The 26,352-nt window shown below is 39.4% G+C and overlaps 1 protein-coding gene across 5 annotated transcripts in view; it reads left to right on the forward strand.

The window, feature by feature from the left end:
- The window catches only part of RAI14 (retinoic acid induced 14), an 86,462-nt gene that overhangs the window by 41,020 nt on the left and 19,090 nt on the right, over positions 1–26,352 (forward strand). For all 5 annotated transcript variants that reach the window (XM_074166809.1, XM_074166810.1, XM_074166811.1 and 2 more), the window contains exons 3-4: positions 9,569–9,699; positions 25,774–25,862. In XM_074166809.1, the coding sequence (XP_074022910.1) occupies positions 9,569–9,699; positions 25,774–25,862 (220 nt within the window). The remainder of the gene's footprint in view (positions 1–9,568; positions 9,700–25,773; positions 25,863–26,352) is intronic.

The following is a 26,352-nucleotide window of genomic DNA, read 5'->3' on the forward strand; positions in this document are numbered from 1 at the left end:
TTTTAGTTTTTGGTAATATTTACTGAGTCATTTCAAGATGAGAATAATGGTCATCTGAATTCAATTCATTGTAGCACAAATCTTTAGAATTATAAGAAAAGGCAGAACAATGAGAGATGGTCACTTCAAACAAAGGGTTGATTGGCTTTTTTATTTTTAAGAAGTCCTTGTGTTTTTTTCTGTGTTAAGACAAACATTGTTTCATTTATACAAATATACACAATTAATTCTTGGCTTTACTTCTGTGTAATTGAGAATGATCAGTTACATGTCCTGTGGTTACTGTTACATCCTTTGCTATCTGAAAGTAAAGATAAATCTCTACATGCTGTATTGGAGATGTGTGAGGTGATAAACAATGGACAGCAGGTGGACTTATTGCCAGTGCTTTGGCTGTATGTTAATAATGATTTAGGTATAGTTTTTCTTACTTTGTTCTAATGCCTCACATGTTGTGAGCTTTTTGTTCATCATTTTTCCTTTGTCTTCATTGGAATGAAGTTGGTTACTTGAAAACATAAGTAATTGCTTAAAAGAAAATAGAAACTCTGATGTACCTAAATGTGATGTTAACAGGAAATCTCACTGTTCCTCAGATGAAAAGATAGATTTATTTTATTTTGTGTCATAGTTTAATGCCAGCTGGCAGCTGGGACCATGCAGCCGCTTGCTTACTCCAACCCCGTTCCCCCCAAAAGGGTGGGGAGAAGAGGGAGAAAATGAGGGGAAAGTTAAAGAAAAAAATTTGTGGGTTGAGATAAAACACAGTTTGATAGGACAATAATAGAAAAGGAAAATAACAATAATAATTATAATAGTGACAGAGTCACTTATACTGCCCGGTGAATTGGCATTGTCCCAAGCAGTGATTGTGAGTTCCTGCCCACTGGCCAAACCTCATTTACATACAGAGTGTGACATCTACGGTATGGAATATTCCACTGGCCATTCCATGGTTCCATCTAGGCTCCTTCTCAGCTTCTAGGGGAAGCTGAAAAAAGTTCTTGAAAAATATAAACAACACCTGGCAACAACTAAAGCAATATGCATTGCTAACATTCCTTTCATACCAAATCTGAAACACAGCAGCCACTAAAAAGAAAATTAACTCTGTCAAAGCTGAAACCAGGACATTTTGTTAAAAGATTTAAAAGTAGTATCTGAAAGAAAACTATATTGTGGCCCTTACTAGGAAGTGAAATAAGGAGTATGAGCTGTGCGCCTCCCAACCCACACAGAACTCCACCATGTGCCTCTATGCTCACTAGTTGTGGGCCAGCCGTATTCTGTGGTCTGGGTGAACTGTGTCATGCTCTCTTGGGCTCCCTTGCTGCCTTCTGGGCTCAGCCTCTTTGCTTTTACAGAGAAGAAATCTTACAGTTGAGTTACAAAGAGGCCATGTATCTCTGCTTTATTAACTGTGCAGATTCCCTATGCTGACCTCACGGCTGCTCTGCGTTTTAAGGCTTGACTGTAATTGTGAAAACAAACACAGGTTTGAAACAAAAAAAAAAAAAAACCCAAAACCCCAAGAAACTTAGTAACAAGAAACGTAAATATCTCAGCAAAACAGCAAACTCTTAAATGCATTTCTTTCCATTTTCATTTCCCTCTTGAGTGTTCATGGAGCACAGCTCACAGCCTGCTGCAAATTCCAGTTATTATTTAAGCAAAGACCAACTAACTCCCCTCCCCCCTCCAAACTTGCAGTCTCAGATGACCATTTCAGTCAGGTCATCTTTCCCCTTCTCAGCTGGTGAAAGACCCTTTCATTTCACAGCTTGTAGTCCCCTTTTGCCAGGAAAGTTTCCGGGCAACCTCACTGGCTCATAGAAGTGCCCCGCTGAGTGACTTGCTGTTCAGTTGCGTTATTCTGGGGTTCAGCATGAAAAAATGGTTTGCTTGGATAATAATCGCTTCTTTATCTACAGAAGCTGCCCAATGAATGGGTAATTATCAAGGTTTACTGACAATCTACCGTTAGTCTTTTGTGCCATTTTGTTCATTCGCTCCAACTGCTTCCTGCCTTCCCCATGGTGCTTTATGTCCAGTTCAAATGGAATCCATGGTCTAACATAAAAACAGCCTCCAGTGACCAACAGACCTCATGCGCTTTGCGTGGATAGTTGCCCCAACTAGGCACAGCAACTCAAGAAGCAAAGAAGACGACAATGGATTAACACTTCGGCTGTAAAATGTTCACAGGTTACTTGCGTTGCTGTTGCTATTTCCACCTTTAAAGAAACGTATGTGTAAGCTCTGTAAGCTGCACGTATTTTTCTTCTTGTGTAAATATAATTAATACTATTAGTTGTCAGTCAGTTAAAGTAGGGAACATGGATGGCCAAGTGAAGCTGGAAAAGATGACTTCTGTTGTAGCAATTAGTGACATTTAGATAATATCACTATGAATTACTTTGAAAGCCATTGTCATGCTTTGCTTTTTTGACAACTTAATTAGAGGTCAAGACCTTACTTGTGGTAAAGTTAATAACCATAGCATCTTTTGGCATGGCCTTCGGGGTGCTGCCGCAGTGGAGTGCAGCGCAGCAGAGGTCAGCTTGCAATGCCACTGGTGCTACTTATGCACCGTGGGCAGACGTCGAAAAGTACAGGAAAGGTCTAGAGCCACAGCAATTGAAATGGGCTTGGAAGGCAGCAGCTTCTGGCTCCTGCGAAGTGCTGGGTGTCCTGGGAGCTACTGCCACAGACTTCTTGCTGGTAAGTTCAACTACATCCTGCCCCTCTGCAAGGGAGGTTTCTACTCCCCCCCCACAATTTTGCTACTGGCAAATGCAGTCTTTGAATTGGGGATGGGAGGGCAGGGAAAGGTATAGGCTACTTACCCACTTATCACTGACTTCTAGGTTATAAAGTTTTCAGATAAGCCATTCTTTTGAGAAAAGCCATTGTCTGTTGTTTTAATTTTGAGGGATGTTTTGTCTAGGGAATGCATTCCCTACAGTGGGATTGTTCTTGTTTTTAAGGCTCTCTTGGGAAGTCCAGCACATGTGGACTTTTGTGGATGACCTTGTGACGCAGTGGTGTTCAGTGTCTTTGCCATGCGATTGTTTGTGACGCCAGTCTTTAAGTATTCCTTTCCTTTTCAGACAGCGAGTTGCTGAGTTTGAAATTATCAGGAATTTCAATTTGCTACTCAGCTTCCCTGCAGTTCTGATTTCAGTGGAGATAAAATAACTCTGTCTCCAGTAGGTTTGCAACAATGCAAGGTCACTTAAATCATCTCCTGTAGGCTGCATGCCAAAGATAAAGAAACAAAGTTGTTGTCCAGCTAATGTTTGCTCAGGTCTTTCCACGTGGAAAACACAGCGTACAAGTGCTAAGTAGAACTATCACCTCTTCCTATATGTTATTTCTTGCATGACATTTATCTCAAAGGCGACTGAGGCTTAATATCCTGATGTGGTGGTGATGAAAAAAGAACAGGTACCTTTTTAAAACGTATTTTTTAATTCTTGAGCTTCTCTTATAGGAAGGAAAATGTTTACTTTGTGACAGAGAAAACTGTAAAATAGGTAGTGCAAGCTTTAACTATAAAAAATAGGCTTTGATATGAAGGTCTCTCTTTAGACTCAAAACAATCTGTCAACTTGTCAACACAGTCTGTGATCCCGATGATGAAGGATTTTTATGGGGTAATTTCAGCCCTGAGAGTATGGTAACTACTTTATTAGTATCTTGCAACCATAGAATTATCTCTGCGTTTGCAGAGGAAATAACCTGTACATAGAGGAAGCTCAGAGGAGACACATGGTCAACAACTGTCGGTACAGTTACTGTCAGTAACCGCTGCCAAAGTGTGAGTCTGTGGTTGATGGAGCTGCAGTTTTGAGAGTTCTACCTACCTTGATGGTGGTCATTGAAGGTGTTGTGAGCACTCTGCATTTGGCTTGAGTATCACGCCCTTTTTAATCATCAGTCATCAACTGATGGTGTAAACCAAGTCAATCAATTCTCTTCTGCCCTCTGCCTCACTACATTAACCTTGACCAGACAGTGCCCTGTGTAGGAGTGGCTTCCCATCCCAAACATGGCTAGCTTTTTCCTGCCAACTTCTTCCTCAGGTTCCTAAATGTTTAAATATGGAAAACACTAAACTGTTACCAGAGAGATGCTGGTAACAGCAGCACCAGACCGAGGCCATACAGCACAGCTCCCTATCTGAAAAATGAAAATCAAGACTAAAGAGCATGCTTTAGAGGGATGTTGAAATTTCAGTCAGAAATTTCAACCCAGCTCTGCTAAGCCACCTGATGTTTGGATTTTGGCTTTACCAGCCTTTTCATCTGTCACTGTATTTGTGTTTCCTTACTTCAGCATGGCAGGTGATTGTTGCAGTTAGGGTTGATCATGGATAAACGATTCTAATCCCCTGCATAATTATACTAGTGTTAATAGGAAGAGATTGACTGTTTTAGGCATGACTGAAAATTTCTTGTTTTATCCAAAAACTTTCACATCTTGAGCTTTGATCAGTTTTACTTTCTCTTCACATGTAATACCTGTTAAAAAAACACCCAAACCAAATCAACCCTCCCTCTCCTCCCCCAAGACCCCCACAAACTACCACCCCAAACCCGAAGAAGTACTGAGTGAAGTAGTAATTCTGTTATATGAAGCTGAAATGTGTTTCATCAGCTGAGTTTTGCATGTGTTCACAAACCATTGTTACTGCAGAATGTTAATTGTTTGAAGGAAGGCTGTTGATAGCTGTTTGGCATGCGGCCTACAGAAGGGGGACATAGAGATAAAGAAACCCTACATGTGCAGTCTTGCATCCTATATCCAGGATGATATTCTTCCAAACTCATGACACGCATGTGTTTACCTTTACACTGAGCTGTTCAGATTTTTTATTTGCATGCAACATTTATAGCACCATGTGTCATGCTGTACTAGTCACTTGGCTAACTTGCGTATTTGCAACATTCAATACAAAACAAGCAAAAACCCAAAAACCTTAGCTTTACTGCTGATAAAAAGTACCTGCTTAGCTGCTTAAGTCTGATATTTTTGTTGTTCTGGAGCTATAATTATGAGATTTTCCAGAAGACTTTTCTGTTACTCTGTGTTACCCTTCAGTTTGATGTGCCCTACATGGGTTTGCTCAGAATAATGCAAGTCTAAGCATCTCTGACATAAGAGGAAACATTCATTTATGCTACCTGAAAGAGTGGTAGTAACACCAATGAAACATCTCAAGGGCTATTTGGTGGATGGTGCTGTGCTATTTGGATGAAATATGAAAGTTGAGTCAGTAGGTGTAGATAAAAGCAAGGGGTAAGTGCTGAGGAACCCTGTGATAGATGGGGCAGGATGTGGCACGGGGGCAGCTGAAGAAGGGGCCTTACAGAAATGTTTGGGGGGCCTGGATAAGAGGAATGGGATGGCTTGTGGGGTTGCAGTGGAGGATTTTTGATGTAGTGAGTTAGAAGTTAAGGTCTCCAGTTATGCTGTCCACCTCAATCCTTCCAGTACTCCTTGAAGAAGAGAGCAAGTCTTTGGTGAATGCTTGATAATAAATGTGACTTATGGGGTCAAAACCAGGCTAATATTACAAGATATTCAGAAATTGTATGTAGTGGCAACAGTCACTGCCTCTGTTCTGAGATCTGTATTTTCTGATCTGCTCTGGGCAGCAGGGGCTGTGCAATTTTTGGTTGCTACTGTGAAAGCCCTGTTGACTTAAATGCCTCCTACTTGCTTGCCAAGTCCTGGGTATGGTGTCTTCCTGGGTGTCATGTGTATTCTCTTTCCTTGTAGATTTTTTTTTTTTCCCCTGAAAAGGTTGCATAGTAGGGCTACAATTGCCTATTGGAATGAATGTTTTTGAGAGTCCATTGCATTCCATTTGTTTTATTAGCTGTACCTTTAACTTCTGGAATGCACTGTACAATGCTGAACACAGTGGGGAAGAAAGAAACATTTCAATCCTATCAGAGGAATACTTGAGCAACACTTGATGCCTGCATAGTTTTTTTTCTTCTGTGTGGACATATTTATCCTTAATTTTATTTTCAAAATAAAATGAGGTCTGTAAATAGATTTATATAACTTGCATTATAATTAAACATGTATAATGTTGCTAGAGCTTGAATATAAAACTGAGATTTCATCTACAATAACTACATGTTTTTTGGTGCCCTAGAATGGGATCTTTATTGCTTTAATGAAAATATGCATAACTTTTATATAGGCAATACGGCATGATGACTTTTAAATATCTTACATAGAACACAGCTATTTTAGTTTGTAAATGAATGCATTGGCTGCACAGTGATGAAGAGAAACTCTGTGTATCTTTTTTCTCCTCCATGAGCAAAACAAAATTGCTGTTACAGTAGTGTTAAAGATATTATAGCATCAGTAAGGAAATCTGAAAACAAGTGATTGGAAGAACTAATGTAAGTGGATTAGGTTTGTGGCAATCTCTAAAACTATTCATTCCTTTAATAACTCTGAGTCACAGTGTTTAGGAAAAAGAGACACTAATTAGATATGGAACTGAAAACAGGGGTCTAAAATGACTACCAGATATAGATCTTCCTATCCTAGCCTTCAGCCTCTGCTGCTTTCCTCTAAGCAGGAAAAAGAATTACCAGCTTTGTGTGAAAAATAAGGAAATGTACACTGATAGCCTTTCCTTGACACCGAGATGAATCTGATAGAACTGAGTGTTACCAGGGTCCCTGTGAGAGACTGCATTACTTAAAGGTTTGTCCAAGTTCAGTTCTGTTTATCTCTTAATTATGAGGGAATCTGGTTAGCTGCAGATCAGTAGGAAGCAATTTTTAAAATGAGGCATCATTAATCTTTCTTTAATTGCCTTTTAGTATCTTTGAGTGTGTATTTTTTGTTACTAAAAAGGGTATGGCTTAAAACTACAATAAAGGTGAATTAAAGTCTCTATGAGATATGGTATTAGTCTCTTACAGGAATAAAATGTTTTACTGTTAGCATGAACATACCATCATTCTGCAACATCAGAATCACTTTCAGAACACTCTGAGCTTCCTCATTCAATATTTGTATATCTCCCAGGTGCAACTTCCACACTAGAAAAGTACTGAGGGGTAATTTGGGACACAGCTGTGTTAGTTTCTCTCAGGTCTGGGATGCTAATGATAGTGTAATTATAGACAGGGATATAGTTATCACAGCAGCTTCTCAAATGGCAAATTGACTTTTTATCTCAGTTCTTTCTAAAATTTGGGGACTTGCATTAATGTGCTTGCTTCTTATACCAGAATACTGCATATTTGATTGTATGTTAATAATGTTTCAATTTAATAGCTAAATATTGAAGGAATATTCATGAAACTGCTTCTTGAAGGCGTGACCATTTTTGTATTAAAAAGCTGAATGGTCTTCTGAAAGCTGTTCTGCCAAGGATTTTCAGAAGACCTTAATCTTAACATTTTCCTGTAACTTATTCAGTTTTGTGTTTCAGAAGTAAACTGGTTATTTCAGGTCATGAGAAAATCTTAAATTGGGTGTTGTATTTCTTTTTCAAAGTACATGTTAATATTGGGTTAGACATGGGGGCGGGTGGTGTGGGTGGGTGTAGATTATCCTGTTACCTGCCATCTTCTCCTTTCTTTTCCAAGATTTTAAAAAAAAAAAGAGAGAAAAAGTGCAATAGTTAAGTGCTACCGATGCTTTACAGTCATATTGGTGATTTGTGGGTAGGAGAGATTCATCCTATAGTTAAATATTTTATATGATTGAATAATAAAAACCACAGAAACAGGACAAACTCCAAAACAAAAGGCTTAATATGCTGTCAAACAAACAGTGTCAACTTTAAAGGATTTTACTTACAAGTAAGATACACTTTTTTTTTTTAACATCTGCTTTTAATAATAGGCTCTCTTTAAAGCATGAAATTCCCCAACTGAAGAATATGCAACGAGTTTCATTTTAGGTGGAGCCTGCTGCTTGGCTGGCCACACATTGTCATGGAGTCTAAATATTGCTGGGAGTAACAATTTTTTTTTGCTGATGTAATAAATGCTCTAGAGTCTACAGAGGTTTACTCCAGTGCTATAAGAATAAAGAATATAACCTCCTTGATGTGAATTTACCCACCAGACACACCATTTCTATAAGAGGTGGCAGTTGCTCTTTGTCTTCTGTATGCTACTTCCTTTGACAAAGCTGCCTTTCATTACTCTTGGTTCCAAGTAGTGTTCTTTTAGCTCCTCTCTGCTCTTCTGCTCAGACTGCACTCTCCCTAATGTTTTTATTTATTTGGTTTTTAAATAACTAGGAGCCTGGAACACTTTCCTCCTGTTCTGGTTTTCAGACTGTGCACAGCCTGTGGAGTTAGTTCATATCAGTGTGCACATTGTACACTTTTCCTCACAAGTCGTGACTGAGAAACATCAATTTTTTGTTCAGCTAGGGGCAAAGAAGTTGTGTTTAAGCATCAGGACAAAGTGTTTCACTTTGTAAAGTTTTTTTACTTTACAAAGAGTATTTCTCAAGGAGTGCTTTAATATGAATTTAGTAATGAAAGTTGTGCAGAAGTGGACTGCTAATGAATAGAAAGTCATGCTGGAGATGACTGATGTCAGAGAAAGCCATAGTCTGTTAAAGATAATTCTCCTGAGTGTAGCGGAGTGCTAACTCTAATCTAAATGCAGCTTTCAATTGCACCAGATTGTTGTTGGTCCAGATTAGAAAGCATGGATGAAACTCTCACTCCTTTTCCAGAGGTTGTTTTACTGTGATCATGTGCAATACAGGAGGTAAACTGTCCTGTGTTTTCATAGTGTCTTGCTAGATCCAGCTTGGAGGTCTGGTAGAGAATATAGTCTGTGTCCTGATAGTTCAGGGGGGATGGAGGAATCATCACATTAGGAAGTAGTGTTCTTTCACTGATGCAACTGGTAAGAGAGAAAAACGACTTAGTGGGTTAAGTTTGGAAAGATTTAAATGTAGAGTGGTCATCTTTTCTTTCAGCAGTACTAGAGATGTGCCTCTGAATGCTTGATTTATTTTAAACACAAATGTAGGTGATCAGTAAAACTAGTTACAGTCTGCAAAGGTCAGTCTCTTAACCTGTTAATCTTTACGAAGTATTAGCTGGGAAAAGCATTAAATATGGAAACTTTTGGCCAGCCTGTGTTGTTAGGGTGGGGTGTGAATCAGCTGAGGCACCTCATTGTTTATTCACATGATGTATGTGATGAAGGTCCCATGGGGTCAGCGCAGCTCCAAAATAGAAACCAGGACTAGACAAATGAAGGGGAACTTTTTAGAATGCAGTAGGAACAAAAGGACTTTTTCCTGCACTACTCTTCTACAGAGTTTCTGTGTTAGAGATCATCTCCAGCCTGGGCCCTGGCTTGAGCCATTGAGACCCTGGTAACCTGTGCTGCACAGCTTGCAAATTACGTTTATGCTGCTTTCTCTGTGCCATTTCTTTGGGTTGGGCTTTTGTTTCAGCTTTCAATGGTGATAAATGTGTGCAGGATCGTTCGGGAAAGCCTGGACACAGTACTGGTACTAATAATACTTCTCCCTTCTTTTTGTTTTACTCCAGACCAATGAGTGGAATAAGAACGATGATCGGCTGCTGCAGGCGGTGGAGAATGGCGATCCTGAGAAAGTGGCTTCATTGCTGGGTAAAAAGGGAGCCAGTGCCACCAAACAAGATAGTGAAGGCAAAACTGCGTAAGTCCAACTTACACTTGTGATTTAAGCACAAAGGAGGGGGGAAGAAAACAGCCCTGGATGTATACGCCACTTACAGAAATTAGGAACCAGAGACCATTCTGAAAATGCTTTCTTTTTCATGTGAAGCACAATAAATTCTGGAAACCTCCTTTCTGGTAGTCTGTGTTTGTAATTCTACATTTAAAAATCCATTTCAGAATCACAAACCCATTGAGATAACTTGAAGCTGGACAGTTGGGTAAGTTGAGGCCATTTTAGGACAGGGTATTTTGGGACTCGGGAATTTCATGGCACACTGCAGATTGCATAGTCCAAAAGGCATTAATCTTTGGGGCTATTTTTTCCCCATGGATGTTAGTTTAATGACATAAAAATGAAGACAAATTTTTCTTTCTAATGGGTTGGTTCGAACTGAAACTATGGTGATTGGGGTTTAGAGTCTTGTAGATGCTAATGATTCGTGCAACGGTTCCTTGTTTTGATTGAAGTTTGCCAATGAAAGTTTTATGTGAATGAGATTTCTCATGCAGTCTCAATATATTTTATATATAACATTTTCTTCTTCTATTCTCCTCTTGTTCTCCTGTGAACGTTCTGAATTGTGGAAGATAAAAGGCTCCAGTAAGAAAATTACAGCCAAGAGATTGCTACCCTTAAACTTTCTTTTTTATGACCTAGGAAAATGATTAAATGGATACATGAGAAATAGGCATCCTGTGACAGAACCAAAGCCTTCATAAAATTCTGGATAGATAGGGAGAAAGGAAAACAGTTTCTAATCTAGGAGAGGAAGCACAAGGCAGTTTATACAAAATAATAAGTTCTAATGAATTACCTCTGGGTTACATTTACTGAGTCACACTCTGCTTCTTAGAATCATAGTATCATTTAGGTTGGAAAAGACCTTTAAGATCATGAAGTCCAACTGTTAAAGTAGCACTGCCAAGTCCACCAGTAAACCATGTTCCTAAGATCATGCTTGGTCTGTTTCAGTTTCCTACATCTGCTCTATTTCTGTTCTGCATCTATGAAACTGATGGCTGTGACTCATAATGACCTGCAACTTCTTACTGCAGAAGTCCAAGTCCTCTAACTACTTCAAGTGAGCTTTCTCCACACTCTTAATATGTTTTTAGTTTTAACAAGTTGCATATATGTGTTTTTCTTTTGGACATAATCAGAGAATGACTTCCGTTGAATCTTCTGAATTACAGCTATGTCCAGCATCTCATGTTTTTACATTCAACGTAACTTCAGAGCTAGATTCCTAAACTGCACTGTGTCCAATGTAACACCTATTTTGCAAGTTGCATATATAATTTGATACTATGAATTTTTCTAGAGAACCAACCAAGTCTGAAATTATCACTAAGTACACATAAACCTCTTAACTCTAAGAAACAGGATTGTTGTAACGTAGACATCTGGTGCAATGATTCTCAGTTTTACAGGGACACACTACAAAATTCCCCTTTTTTTGTCTTTATTAGCAACTACAAAGAAATTAATATAACTATATTGACATCAATGATGCAGTTAGTAATAATGCAGATACAAGTACTTCTTTTAATTGCTTGGAACAAATGTGAATTAAACTATGAAGAACTCTGCCTTTGCTTGTTCTTTATGCTCATTTAATTGTCATTTATGTTTTTAGGTATTTCTGTGTTGTGGTTTAAAAGAAAGCATGAGAGAGAACAAAGAAAAAATAGTATTGCTGTGGTACAGAAGCACAGTGTGTCAACTCTCATTCTGTTCCCAGTGCACTGAGAAACTTAGCAGGCCTATTCAGGTTATTTCTTTCTCAGTTTTGAAAGATAAACACTGACAGGTGAAACAATGATGCTGATCTGGAGAGACACAGCTACCAGAGTATCATGACCCAGAAATGTTGTTCAGTATGGCTTATTAATAATGGGCAGTGGTTTGATTGCATTTTTCCCTCTTCAGGGTCTTTTCTTGGTGTGTACAAAATGAAGTACAGACACCATTTCTGTCTAGGTAGGCTTGTTTCTCCTACATTTGCAGTGTGATGCCAGGGCTTCATTTTCTGCACGGTTATTCTGGGTGCTTCATGTAGCTGTTTTGCCCTTTCTCAGAAGCTTTGCTTAGAGGCGTAGACCCTGCTGCAGCCCAGCACTGAGGTCTGTTAGTGTCCTGCAGAAGCACTGTACTAGTTTGTCAGCTACCTCATCTGTAACATGGGAAACTCATGATGGGAAAGCACAATCTGGAGAGGCCTTTTGGGGACAACTGGCCACCATTGTGCTCAGACTTCACTGGATACATTTTAGAAGGTGGTCTGCAGTGTCATGTGAGAAGGAAGCTCTTTGGATGAGTGGTCTATTGATCCCTGTGAGTGTATATTGATGTATTTGTTTACATAATTAGGCTGAGGTGACTAACGAGAAGAACATGATGGATTCAGTTATATAACAATGTGCATAATGTGATTAAAGACTTTGGAATGTACTTGAAAGCAAAAAAGGAGAAACAATTACATGTTGCAGTGCAGGTTTGTTAGGCCTGTCATTGTCTCTTCTCCTAAGGTGTGACATGTTTCTTTTAAGAGCTTTTCTTTTTCATTCTTCATGTTAATAACCCTACAAACAAAACTCTCGATACTACCCAGATCTTTATTTGAAGTGTAGTAACATAGTACATTACTCTAAACAGAAGGTCAAGAGGACTCTAATTTTTCTTGCTTAAAGGGGTAGTTCTAAGTTTCTTGTCTATAATCAAGTGGCTTCTTAATATAAAGTACTTACCTGGGAGGAACAGAGACCAGAACCCTGGATTTTCTCTATTTGTCCTGTTGAGTACTGTATGCATCATTCCACCAAGTCCTACTATGATGTGCTCTGGCTCAGTTTTGGACATAACCACTTAAATTTCACCTATGTCCTCTTTCGCCTCTGTCCTACAGGTCTTTTCATTTGTGGCTTGCCTATATGCAATAAAATGTAGATGCCTAAATTAATGACGTCTAGGTACCAGTAAATTTCTTAGAGGTAATATTTACAGATTTTCATCAGGAGGTTTAACTCTCCAGCAGTACCTCTTAAAAAAAGTATTAAAAAAATCTCATCAGAGTAATGAAATGAGTTTTTTAAGACTTGCCTCACTTTCCACACCACCACCCTGCCTCTGAGTCAGTCCTTTCTATAAACAATAAATCAATTTTAAGGCCATGGAGCAAATCCACCTTTGGCATAAGTTGATACGACCCCATTGTTGCTTCCACTTACACAGCACAGACTATTGCCAAGCGCACTTGTAATAGAATCTATCTGGAAATCTGACTCTGCCATTGTAGTCTTATTCTGCCAGATAGGGTTTTTTTTGTCCAGCTTCCTTAAACAACAAAACAGTGCTTTCCAGTTTGGAATTTGATCATTTAAATCCCACTTAAACTAACAAAAAAGGGTTTTCAGAGAGAGCCTTTTCAGGAGGGGATAGGATTCATTCATGTAATGCACTTTCGACAAGAGCAAGTGTTCAAATGGGCTGTTATTTAAAGAACCTGCTGCTATTATTGAAGGGGAGTGTGGGGTTGGGGGGGGGGAGGCAGGGAAGAGAGAATTTTGGAAAGGATTCGCAGTGTATAAATGACAACACTTCCTTGTCTTAAAGTTATTTTGTCTGTGTGCCAGTCCATCGCTGCCATGTTTGCATGTTTCTGCAAGGTACTGAACTAGAATTCAATGCTTATGGCTATTAAATGAAACAATAGGTCTCTGTAAATTTTTTTAACTGCAATTGAATCAGCTGTTGCTCAATAAAATGAGTCTGACAATGGTACAAAAAAGCTTTAGAAACCTCCACAATTGTGCTCTTCAAGGACTCTTTTCACAAAACTGTTGTCAATAGCAGTTAGTAGAAATGATATATTTTCATTTGAACCAGAATGTTCATGCCTTGGAGGCTGAGCCAAAAATAAATTTTGGAGCATACTCCAACCCCAACTCCTTTATATTTGTCATATACATAGTATTCATTTTTCTTTTCTTTATTTTGGATCTTAATTGTATAAGGAGGTGGGGTGAGTGGCATGAAGGACATCACTGTTCAAAAATTAAATCAGGTTTTAATTACCTTTGAGAGTCAGTCTTTCCTTGTACGTAATAATAGGAAGCTATTGGAAGAATACAGACTTACTACAGTGATTATACTGTTCTAGTTGAGAAAGAAAACCATACAAAAAGGTTTAGACAGCTGATCTTCGTAATTGGAGAAGTCAGGTGAGCCTAGTGCTTATGAAATGGAAGAATTGTATTATCCTCCCTTTCTTGATTAGAAATAGCTATAAATCCTCTAGGAGACCTTTGAAATTCAGGCAGTCTCTGTATTATTTTCTTGTACATGTGTTGGGGTCCTCAGTCTGCTGCGTTTTGTTTGTACAGGTTCTGTGTCATCTCTTAAAATTGCCTAAACAATTAAGTAGAAAAGCGTACTAGTGTACTGTCATTTGAAAAGCGTACCAGGGTAGGAGCTGCAAGAAAAGTCTAGTGCCTGAGGATTGTCACCTCTCCAGGAGGTGTTCCACTGACCTGATATGATAGCTGACAGAAAATACTTTTTAATTTACTTTTCTCACGATATTTAATTTATGATGGTCCAGATGGTCACAATAATGTCTAGATTTCAGAGCATGGACAAAATAAGGAAGACCACAGTGATCTCCACTTGTGTTTTATCCCTAGCCAACAGATGGCTGAAATCTGGTTCTTATTCCAAAATTTGTTGTAAAGTTTATTTCTGTGGGAGATCTGGGTGTAAAAGCTTTTGTCTCTCCAAACCCTTCCTGAAGTTCTATTCAGTTCAAATCCTGATTGTTGATTTTTGTTCCCCCTCTCCCTCCAGCTTTGTTATGGATATAATTCAATTAAGATGTTGATATTAAGATTCCTGAAAAATTGCTTTCTACTTTAGACTAACTATTAGTGAAACATCTGGGCATAGTTGGGCAAAGCCATCCTCTGCCAGGATACTAAATTGGGCTAATTAGCTTTGTTATGTTCAGTATGAGCCAATTGTTAATGTACAGTGAGAGGAAATGCTCTTATCTCCACAATGGAGGAACAATACTTGTATAACAATACAATGATTTTATAATTTGGCAATACATGAAAAAATCCACATTTTGTACTGTGTTGACAATCATGCAGGCTTTTAAATGAGATCCATGGAGTGGAATTCAGGTTAGTGGTTTGTTCCTGGCTCTTGACTGAAAATGTGTAGACCATTTCTGATGATTTGAGTACATGACCGCTCAGTTAGGCTTGGAGACGTCATGATCCAGTTTTTATTTCTGAGATAAACTTTTGACAGGACTTAAAATCAACAGCATTCAAGTTCTATCATATGTGTTTTTGAAACAATTTTTTATAAGACATTTTATAATTTTTATACCTTTGTGTTATTAAAAAAAAAAAGTGAAGAGGCTGTCTTCTGAACAGACAGAAATTTATGCTCTTTACTTTGATTTCAGTTACAGAGATCCTGAACTTCGTTTCTGAAAAACTGAAGCTTTTTACTTTCTCTCTATAGTTATTTCCTATATTGCAAAACAAATTCCACTTACTTAACATACTTCCTATTTCATATAAAATTCTTTGAGCATTGGGAAACATCCATGGATTTTGCATCTTACGTGAACAGGACTTCCTGCAGGTGATAGTTAGAGTTTAAAGGGGAAACAATCAGTCTGTAGTTTCTTCTAGGAGCCAGCTTGCAACTTCTGTTTTATACTTGTTTTTTCACGCAGGCTGGTAGGATGGCTATTCTTAATAAACTATTTCATTATCTACTACTTAGGGCTATCATCTCAGAAGAAAGCAAGTAATCTTCAGAAGGTCCCCTGTACACATGTTTGGAGGGTCTGTGAGCCACCCATTCCTCTCCTGCTCAGGGGTAGGATTGGCGGATTGGCCAAACCTGTAGTGCAGCATCAGGCAGCTGCTGGAATTCCCTGTAAAGCAGTTTTATTCGCAGAGTTGCCAAATACCCAGATTTTACCAGATAATCCTGGCCAGATTTCAAGAAGTTTGTCAGTTGCTTGGATCAGAGCATGGCCTAGATGGTTGAAAGTTTTTGTATGCCTGCCTTGAAACAGCTGCGGTTTGGCTCACTTGGAGGCAGAACCCAGTGCCCCACTTCCATGTGAGGAACGCTGTCGCTGCTCCTTGCACTCCTCTTATCTGAGCTGGCAAGGGAGGACAAGGGAATGCCTCTCATGGGTCGGACCAGAATCAGGCTCTCTAAGGCTGGAGGGGAGAGGGCTAGGGCAGCAGTTGTTTTTCAGATTTATATCTACATAATAGGCTGCAGTTTTACGTGTTTTTCAAAGGCTTACACAACCAAATGAGCTGTATGTGTAGATTTTAATGGCACCAACTGGTTGCTACTGGCTGAAAAATGTACTCTAACCTAGGAAGGGAAAGGGAACAGACAGCCAAAACAGACCAATGTGCAAATGTTGGATTTACTTCCTTTTTTTTTTTTTTTGCTTAAAAAATGGGGTCTCAGGCAATAGACCATGCTGGTGGCTGCTTATTTGTTGGGCTCATGTATCACTCCACATTTTCTGCTACCTGCTTTATGAATGCATTCTGTGTTAGGAAAGTACTAACTGGAAAATGTGGGAAAGCTCTGAAGTTGCCTTTTCCTGCATGTGTCTATGTTCCAGTCCCTACTTCTGTTCAGAAATGGAGGGAATCTTAAAAGCTTTAGAAGTACAGTTATTCTGAAATGCAAAATAAAAATATATAGCCATAATCATTTAAAGGGTTTATAAAAACAAATGTTAAGAGGTCATCTTAACCAGTGGTCCCTGAAGAATGTTTTACTAGTAGATTAATTACTATAAATAGATATTACTGCACTTACTTCGTAAGAGAATTACAAACTAAGAGAAGTTCACTTTATACAGTTTAATAAAAAAAAAAAAAATCCAAATAGTTCTGTAGCTTTCAATCTGAAAAGGTCTGAAGTATTATAAGTGCAAGAGACAGAAACTTCAAACACAGCACATAACCCTGATCTGTCCTTTGTCAACATCCCTAAAGTCGCATAAGGATATCCATGCTCGATGGTTCTTGGAGTACTATATGGAGTTCTTAAGCCTTGCTGGATTTTCATGTAACAAAAATATTTTCTTTAGATTAACTTTTACTCAGTTGTTCTCAGCCTTTCCAGCCTTTTCCTGGCCTCTTGTTATGCTAACATGGTTTGGGATTTCCTTGCTCTAATTTCATGACTTTTCATGTACTAAGGTGGTTACTAGCATTTGCTGGCCCATAGGCAGCAGTACCAAGTGGGTTGTGTTGAAGGATGAAGGTCAAGGGAGACGCTAGTCACTGCTCTCATTGTTGGGCTTAATTTTAACTTTAAACTCTATTCTGGCCTTGCAAGAAAGCACAGCAGATGGCTAGCTGGTTTTACCGAGCTCAGGGAGGAAGTTGTTTTGATCTGGACACATCCATGGCATCCTCAGGGATTTCACCCTATGCTAAAAAGATGTTTTACCAGAAGGCATATATATTGAGAAGCTAACTGTGCACCCCTTTGGGCTTTAGATGTGGGATGTGTTTTCAAAGAAACTACCAGAGAGAATCTTCCCCACTCCTCTCAACTTGGCTTTAGAGGCACAGGCAACACTGCTTTTATTTCTAGGCTCTTTAAGCTTTTTTGAGACTGCATTGTTTCTTGTACTCTGTCCGTTTTTCTACTCTACAACACCAAAAATAAAAGTAGTATTTCAAAACTTCAGACTTTCTGTCAACACCTAGGAGTGCCCTGAAGCTTGCCCTTGGCAGAATCTCTGTTGCAATTTGCTGACGTTAGTTATTGAGGGACTTTAAAAATGGACACTCTGCAGGAAACTTCATATGATAAATCTAAATTGTGAGCACTTATGTTTACAATTAATGGTACATGAAGAAAAATCTATATGTTTCAGACTTGAAGTAGGAGTTTGTGGTAATGTGGTAACAGAGTTTGCCAAAGAAAACTGTGTATGAAAATGGGACTGCTGGAACGCAACCTGAGAATGAAAAATATAAAGCTTCTGGGGATCCCAGAAATCTCTCTGAAGAGCAGCTGTGTGGATGTTTTTGCTGAGTTTGAAGGCTAAAGTCAGGAGTCTGTAGCTTGCCAGCTCCTGTGTTGCATGATGCAATTGCTTCTTTCCTATTAAGAAAACAGCCGTTCAGCAGGCTTTCCTTTTATTAATGTCCTGTACCTCAAGGTGTGTATGATTGAAACAAGACTTTTTTATGCTATGAGGCAAAGCTGGAAACTTTATATGAAAACTGAATTGGTTGTTTTTTGTTTTTCTTTTTGAAAGCTGTTCCAGAATATAGGCTAATGCATAAGTGACATGGAGGGTTTTTGCCAGAGGGTTTTGTGTGTATTGGGGGAGGGCAGATGCCAGCTCATGTTTAAATAGAAGATAGGAGAGCACAGGCTGTGTGCATCGCTTCACTTTGCAGTGGCTGGTATTAAGGAGGAGAGAGGGGAAAAATGCGCCACAGCTCCCAATAAATCTATACCTGCCTATGTCAACTTCTTAAATCTTAACCTGCCTGCACTCCAAAAGGTATTAGTAGCAGCTCATCGATTGAATGCTGTAAAACTCAGAATACTTAATTTTCTCAGTTTCTAACAGTGACAACTCTGGAAAACAAAACATATTTCCTGTAACTGTTTTTCCTTAGCTGATTTTTGCACTCTTACGGCTGCGTACATGTGTGTTGACAGATTATGACATGGACTGTCAGCATTTAATGAAAAGTCATATTTATTACATTTACTCTTAGGAGGAGATGAAGTGGGTGCAAAGCTATGGCTTTTATTTGGCTTTTTTATTAAAAAAATAATAAAAAGCTAAAGAACTAGTAAATATTGATAATGGTACCTGTAGATATCTGATTTTCCTTTAAGGCAGTCTGATATGCCAAACCTGTCGATGGTTCCTTCGTAATTAAATGACTGTCTGTTCCTAACACATGTATCTTCTCAAATGAGTGACTGTCACTTGATAATGGAGTCAGGGGAAGATAAAAGGTTCTATGGTTTAATCTTAGTTACTATGTTTAAGGTGAAATTCTGCATCCCATTCCTTACTTCTGCACTGACAGGGTGCATGCACCTGTGACTGATGAAACTGTGGAAGGCAGCTTTGGCTTTCAACTGATTTTATTCCCTGTACCTTCCTACTTGTGCTGATGCAAGGAAGAAGCAGAACCAGGCAAGCATTTCTCACAGAAGCATAATCCTTGCTGGAACAAACAGTTACTATTTTGCTGAGAGCCCTGTCTGGTTTGGCAGGGGAAGGCAGAAAACATCTCCAGTTTCAGGACCATTCTGGGACTTTCCCAATCTTTAAATCTGAAGGTGATATTTTTTTCTATTAATTCAATTCAGGATGTGTCAAACATTTGTTTTGTTTAAAAGGCTTACTTTCATCAATGTTTTAAAGCTGATAAAATCTCAAACCATTCACAGAAAAGTAAACTGTATTCTTCTCTAATTACTGGTCATCATGCTATGTGCGAGAGGAGACCATGCTGGACTTCTTCCTGAGTGAGAGCAGGCACTTCCTTCATGCACAAAATATGCTGCACTAGTGGTACGCATGGCCCTTTCTCCTCCAGGTCAGGTCTCGGGCACTCTAGCACTTCTGCTACTCAGCCTGTGGTGGAAAACAATCAAAAGCCAGATACCATCTAATGTATTTATTTGTGCTATTGTTCTTGAAGTGGAAATTAAGGCTTTGAGGGATAATAGACCCTGTAAGCTAGGTGCTGCCTCTGAAATGTATAAAAGCTCAAGTCAATGCAGAAAGTCAGGCAGGTTATCAGTGGGTCTCTTTCTGACTGGGATAGCTGGAGAATTGCTTGCCTGTCTGATCTGGTAGCAATGAAGCTTGAATATCTTCCATGTCTATATTTTTTTTTAGTCAGCATTACAAAGACCCCAAGCAGGTCGGTATCTTTATTTTATTGATCTTGTTTGCCTGCGTGAAGATATTGGTCGGTTGGGAAACTATAAATCATCAAACTGCTGGCAGACAAGTCAGGCTTTTTAAAAGTCAACAAAGAGTTGATGTATGTTAGAAAATGAAGAAGAATGATCTGCCTTTGGGAGGGATGTTTTTACTCCAAATAAACCTTGACAATGAGTGTATGTGAGTTCATAGTGTATTTCAAACATTCTTGCACTTAAAATATTTTCAGAGCACTCAGATTAAAATGGCAGAGAACAATAGTATTATACGCTTGCATATAAGTTTGACTTTGTTCCATGTTTGTCATAATAGAAAACAGCAAATACAATATTCACTTAGCCTCCATAATTCAACCATGTTCTTTATTTGCTTTGGATTTTGTTAAATAATGTGTCAGACTACTTTCAGGCCCTGGAGAAAATCTTTGTTACACAGAATGCTAATTCTGCCCTAGAAAAATACTCTGGAGCGTGACCTTGCCAAACAGAGATGAAGCCCTGTGATTTGGTTTAATTTTTCTGCCTTTTTTTAAATTATTTCTGTTTTTCTTTTCACAGAGTTTCTGGGAAATTTCTAGGAAATTTCTAAATTTCCTAGTTAGAAGGTTACTATCTTAAATTAAGACTTTGTATTTATTTTTTATTATTTTATCATCTTCCACTCTACTTTTGTGGCATTTTCCCTACGTATGTGGACCACCCAGTTGTTTTAAGCCAGCTGTCAAAATAACATTCAGTAAGAGAATTGTGCTCAGTTTTGCAGGATGTAGCTGTGCAAATGGTTAAGCGGAGAACCTGGATGCGACATTCCTATAACTTTTGGTAGCACCACCATAGCAAGCTCAAGTAGCTCAATTTTTACAAGTCTAACGTCTAAATGTAGATTAGTTCTGTTCTTCTACCTGTGGTGAAATGATTTGTAAAGCAGTGTTACACGTGAGCTATGTAGTAAAAATTATAGCCCTTTTCTGTTTGAGAAAAGGTCCTTTGCCCTGAATAAGGGACAGGCTTGTTTACAACAGTTTTAACTGCTTCATCAGTTGACACCTATCGGAAAGAAATCTGCTATTTAAAACTAGTTCAGGGATGCGCAGCTGTCCACTCTATTCAGTCACCAAGCATTCATAAAAAGCATCTTTCTATCAGTGCATTTGAAAATGTTATTTGAGTAACTTTTCTAGTCAGGAAATTTGAGGTCCTGACTGGACCAGGCTGCCCAGAGAGGGCGTTAAGTCTCCTTCTCTGGAGACATTCAAAACCCGCCTAGACACATTCCTGTGCAACCTGCTGTAGGTGGACCTGCTTTGGCAGGGGGGGTTGGACTAGATGGTCTCCAGAGGTCTGTTCCAACCCCATATCATTCTGTGATAGTCTTGTAGCTGTTCTCCAGTTGATCCCAAATCTGATGAAATTTTGCTGTGTGTCTGCTCTTGATCTCAAGGCCTGTTTACTCCAACTGGGCTTTGTGTTCCTCCTGAAGAACATAATTTTTATCTTGTTAAGGACTGAGTAGTTATGAGACCAGTACAGTATGAAAAAGTAGTGTCAACCAACTGATCTTTATCAGCTGCTGCACAGGTGGGTCTCGAATCACAGAATGGTAGAAACTGAAAGGGACATTTGGAGATCATCTAGTCCAAATGCCTGCCAAAGCAGGGTCACCAAGAGCAGGCTGGACAGAAATGCATCCAGAAGGGTTTTGATATCTCCAGAGAAGGAGACTTCACGCCCTCTCTGGGCAGCCTGGTCCAGTGCTCTGTCACCCTCAAAGAAGTTTCTCCTTCTGTTGAGATGGGATTTCCTGTGTTCCGGTTTGTGCCTGTTGCCTTTTGTCCTGTCGCTGGGCACCACTGACGAGAGTCTGGCCCCATCCTATGGACACCCGCCCTTGAGATGTTTGTAAGCATCGATGAGGTCCCCTCTCAGTCGTCTCCTCTTCTCCAGGCTGAACAGAGCCAGGTCTCTCAGCTTTTCCTCATAAGAGAGGTGCTCCATTCCTTTGATTGTCTTTGTGGCCCTCTGCTGGACTCCTTTCAGTAGTTCCCTGTCCTTCTTGAACTGGGGGGGCCCAGAACTGGACTCAGTGCTACAGCTGTGGCCTCACCAGAGCAGAGTAGAGAGGAGGATGACCTCCCTCAACCTGCTGGCCGCACTCTTTTTAATGCACCCCAGGAGACTATTTGCCTTCCTAGCCACAAGGGTACCTTGCTGGCTCATGGTCAACTTGTCCACCAGGACTCCCAGCTCCCTCTCTGCAGAGGTACTTTCCAGCAGGTCAATCCCTAACCTCTACTGGTGCATGGGTTTATTACTCCCCAGGTGCAGGACCCTATGCTTGCCCTTGTTGAACTTCATTAGGTTCCTCTCCACCAATCTCTCTGGCCTCTCCAGGTCTTATTGAATGGCAGCACAACCTTCTGGTGTGTCAGCCGCTCCCCTCAATTTTGTGTCATCAGCAAACTTGCTTCATTTCTGGATCCAGTGAGAAAACCCATGAGAAGGGTAGCTGCTCCTCTGCTGCACTGAGATGTCTGGAGACAATAACAAAAGACCATCCCGCCCCTCGGGAAGAACAGAAATGTTTTACAGAAATAAAAGAAATCTATCTCAAATTAGTTCAGGCTGGGGTATCAAGATGTGGCTCTAAGTGGTAGTAATAGGCTTATCTGTTGTGAAGGGAAAATTATCTATGTTGTAGTGGGATTTTGGGCTGAATGAGGATCTAACCCTCAGTGTGGCCCTTGCTCCAAATCAAGCCTTACATGTTTGTTTTTGTTTGCCTGAGTCATTGCACAACCAGGAAGTGGGAGGAAAAGTTGTTTGCTTTCATATCAAGGGAAGTTTATTCGTGAAAGATGCAAGTAAAATGCACCGCTTCTTAAGGCTTCCAGATGGTGAGAACTCCAGTGTTTGGAAACCTGCAGCTTTTGCCTCAAATATTTTAGGAAAGTTTATGTAGCTTGTGAAGAATTATTCTGTACTGAAATGAATGTCTACAGGCTTCTTTGTTTCAAGAGCCTCCCTTGCTACGCAGGAGCCCTCAGTATCTATGACTAAAGTGTTTGGAGTTTTTTTGTTTGGTTTTTGTTTGTTTTTTTTTAAAGGTTACAAAAAAAAGAAAAAGCAGGGGCTATTAAGTTTAAAATTAGTTAGAATTACTCCACAAGGGGAAGTTTTTGCTCAGTGTAAATACTGTAATACTCTGTATTACAGACTGTAAATACTCTAACTTAAATAATAGGTTCAAGCCAGTCTGGAGACTTTCTCCTCTCTTTTGAGCAGAGCTGATTTCCTGATAAGCCAGTTCAGTTTACTAAACCAACAGCTAACCATGTCCCCATACGCCTCCCAATTGCTTTTTGATTATTAAGAAAAAACATCTCACTACAGGGTTGTGTGAGAAATGGTAGCAGTACAAGAACCTAGGGAGGGGACACACAGGAAGCAATTGGGAGGAAGCTGTAGCAGCCCATTGCTGTTTGGCGTAGATCACTCTGTAAATGACTAAGAGTTCAACCTTACCATCCTCTCATTTCATGGGACTTTCCACATAGCTTCTATATTTTTGCACTCAGTTAGATCTTTACATCCTTCATGCATCTTCTCTCATCTTTCCCACCACCCGTACTGCTTGGAGATGACATTTCTTTCATCCCATCAATATGGGAGAAGCAATATTTTCAATCAGGCCTTTCTTAACTTGAAAATATTTTTTGCCATGTGAATCAAAGCATCTGTATGTATAACAATTTGTTGAGAACTGCCATGGGCGTTGTGTGCATTGGTGGGACTGATGTGTTCATAGGTGCATAGCCTGAAAGGGGTTAAGTTTTTCTTCTCTCTTAGATACTTTCTTTGCAGTCTGATTTTACCTAAATAAAACTTCCTTTGCACTTGCGTAGTCATGTTGCGTTTGGCACCATCCTACACAGTCTGTCCATAAAACCTCAGTGTCCCAGATTTAGCCAAGTTATTATTATTCAGGTATTTATTATTCTTATGAATATTGTCAAATGTAAGTGAGCCAAGTGCATGCTTCACAGCCTTCCTAATACTTAAGTGAGTTAGATTGTATTGCGTGTCTACACAAATGTATCTGAATGTGTTTCGCTATTTGCTGGTATGTTGTGCCGTCTAAGTTAGAGATGTTGGAATTTGTCAGACTCCTTTTGTGTCCCTCCCCCAGCCATTTTCCCAGACCCTGAGAAACCTCTTCTTCTAAAGAAGAATGTTTACACAACTTTGTATTGGCCACCAAGTATGTGAAGTTTTGATTTTGAATGACTACAGAACAGCCAGCACCAGTGCTTTTTGTGTTTTTAGAAGTGTTAACTCTTCAATTTGTTTATGGCAGTAGTAAGAAGTATGTGGATGAGCACACAGGATATTTTTATATTTGCAGAGAATGGTTCAAAGCTTAAGTGCTGCCTGCCTGCCATTTGCAATCAGCAGCAGTCACAGTAGAAGGACACCTGGCATGAAGTGAGGTAGTTGCTGTACTTGATAGAGGACTGTGCTCCAGGAGCTCTCCTGTTTTGATTAATTCTCCGCCCTTTGCCAGATCTTTTCTCTAGGTCTTTCTTTTCTTTTTTTTTTTTTTTTTTTTTTCAAGAAGGCTGCAAAGAAGTCTATGGCTTAGAGAAACACAGTGTTGCAATTCACATACTATGTGCCAGAAATACCCGTTTCATTCCTGCCTGTTATTCCCAGTTTCCCTGGTCAGCAGGCTGAACTTCCAGTGTTAGTTTTAATATTTAAAGGAAGCAGTTGTTAAAAATATAAACTCACAAGTTACAGTAGTTGGTGTGACTACATGATTTCACTGAATGTCACTGAATTTTTTTCAGAGTTGGAAGGGACCATAATTTGTGACATTCCCTTTAGATTCCAGGGGGAAATCCCCTTAACACAGGGGTGAATGGTGTTAAAAATTAATGTAACCTTTAAAAGATGCTAAAAAAAACATCCCAGGAGTACTGGCTTTTTCAGTTTGGGGCATGTTGGTGAAGGTCCCAACTTTTCACACAATAGTAATTGGAAGTGTTTTGTCTTGAGTTTGTTTTTTACATTACTCCTACTGGAAAACAGCTCTGTATATCAAGCTGATATTAGTAGGGCCCACGGGGAAGCAGTATGTCTGCCTGTACTGTGCCTGTATCTTGATGTTGGTACGATATGCATCAGGAAGATATGAACTTCTCTGTTTTCAGAAGCTTTTCCTTAGTTCCCAGCAAAATTAAGTCAGCAGTATGTGTATAGGACTGCTTCTGTGAATCTTGAGGTACCAAGGATGTCAAGCATGACTCTTCAACTGTAAAAAGTCTTCAGCGTAACTTCTTTGGTTTGTTCTGTAATTATCTTTGGTAATTGATGCTGTTAAGTGTGTCCTGCCATGGTGGCAGTGGTTGGTATTTCCCTCTGCAATTTCCCACTGTTCAAACAAACAGGTGCTTGAGGTGAAGAACAAAACCAAAAGTTGAAAAAATACATCTCTAGCATAGTATCACAAATATCCAGTAGCTTTGATGTCTCCAGGTCATATTAAAAAATACTAAGGGTTTTTTCCCCCCCCCTACACAAAAGAAGGATGAGCTCTGTGAAGTACAGTGCAGAAGTACAACTTGATTTAGCTTAATTTAGGAGCTGAATCACTTTTTATAGGAACTAAATTTTGTCCACTGAAAGGGGGAAATCAGGATTAACTAGAATGACTAGAACAAAGTCAGTCATTGTGAATGTTTTCTTCATTAATTCCCCAAGCCCACGCATTCTGTGGACACATATCATATCATTAGGTATGTTAGTTTAGAAATTGGGTGGGACTAGATGCACATAAGGTGTATGACATGGGTTAATGAGACAGCAGCCTGTGTAAAAGTGTGACTACAAAAACTTTTTGATGTGCCTTCTCACTTTCAGAGCTATTATCTTCTTGGGAGGCAGTGGAGGGATGCCAAAAGTTCTAAGGACAAGGAGGGGAGAACTTGCCAGTACTTGGTTTGTGAATGAAAGAGAAAGGAGGTCTTAATAAAAGAAAAGTGACATGTAAATGCTCTCTTCCAGTTTTCACCTGGCAGCCACGAAGGGGCATGCAGAGTGCCTCAGGATCATGGTGACACACGGTGCAGATGTGACAGCCCAAGACGGTGCAGGTATGCCTCTGTGAACCTACACATGTAGCATAATACACTCAACTTGCGTATATAGTTCTTGATGTGCAGGGCGTGTCTACAAATTTGCCAGCAATGCTTTTCCCCACACACCTTATAGGAAAAGCAGTTGTAACACTTGTGAGTTTAGGCATACTTGCTTTTCTGGGCATAGAAGTCAGATTCTAAAGCCCTTAAAAGCTTTTGCCCTAATGCTAAAAATTTCAGCATTTATAGTGGACTCCAGATGCAAAATTGTTGCTTGATTTTTATTTTTTAAAACTTTATTTATTTTTAAATAAAAAAAAAAAATTCCCCTCCCCCAGCTCTTTTTGTTAACTTCATTTGAGGCTTTTTATAGGTTAAATCAAGATCTTTGGTGTTGCTTTTATGTGTATCCAAGCTATTAACACCATTAACTGTACAGGAGTTGCAATAAGACATTTCCTCAGGATTATGACATAGTGAAAAGAGCTGATACAGGCCAAAGCAG

Source organism: Numenius arquata, chromosome Z, assembly GCF_964106895.1.
Source record: "Numenius arquata chromosome Z, bNumArq3.hap1.1, whole genome shotgun sequence".
NCBI lineage: Eukaryota > Metazoa > Chordata > Aves > Charadriiformes > Scolopacidae > Numenius > Numenius arquata.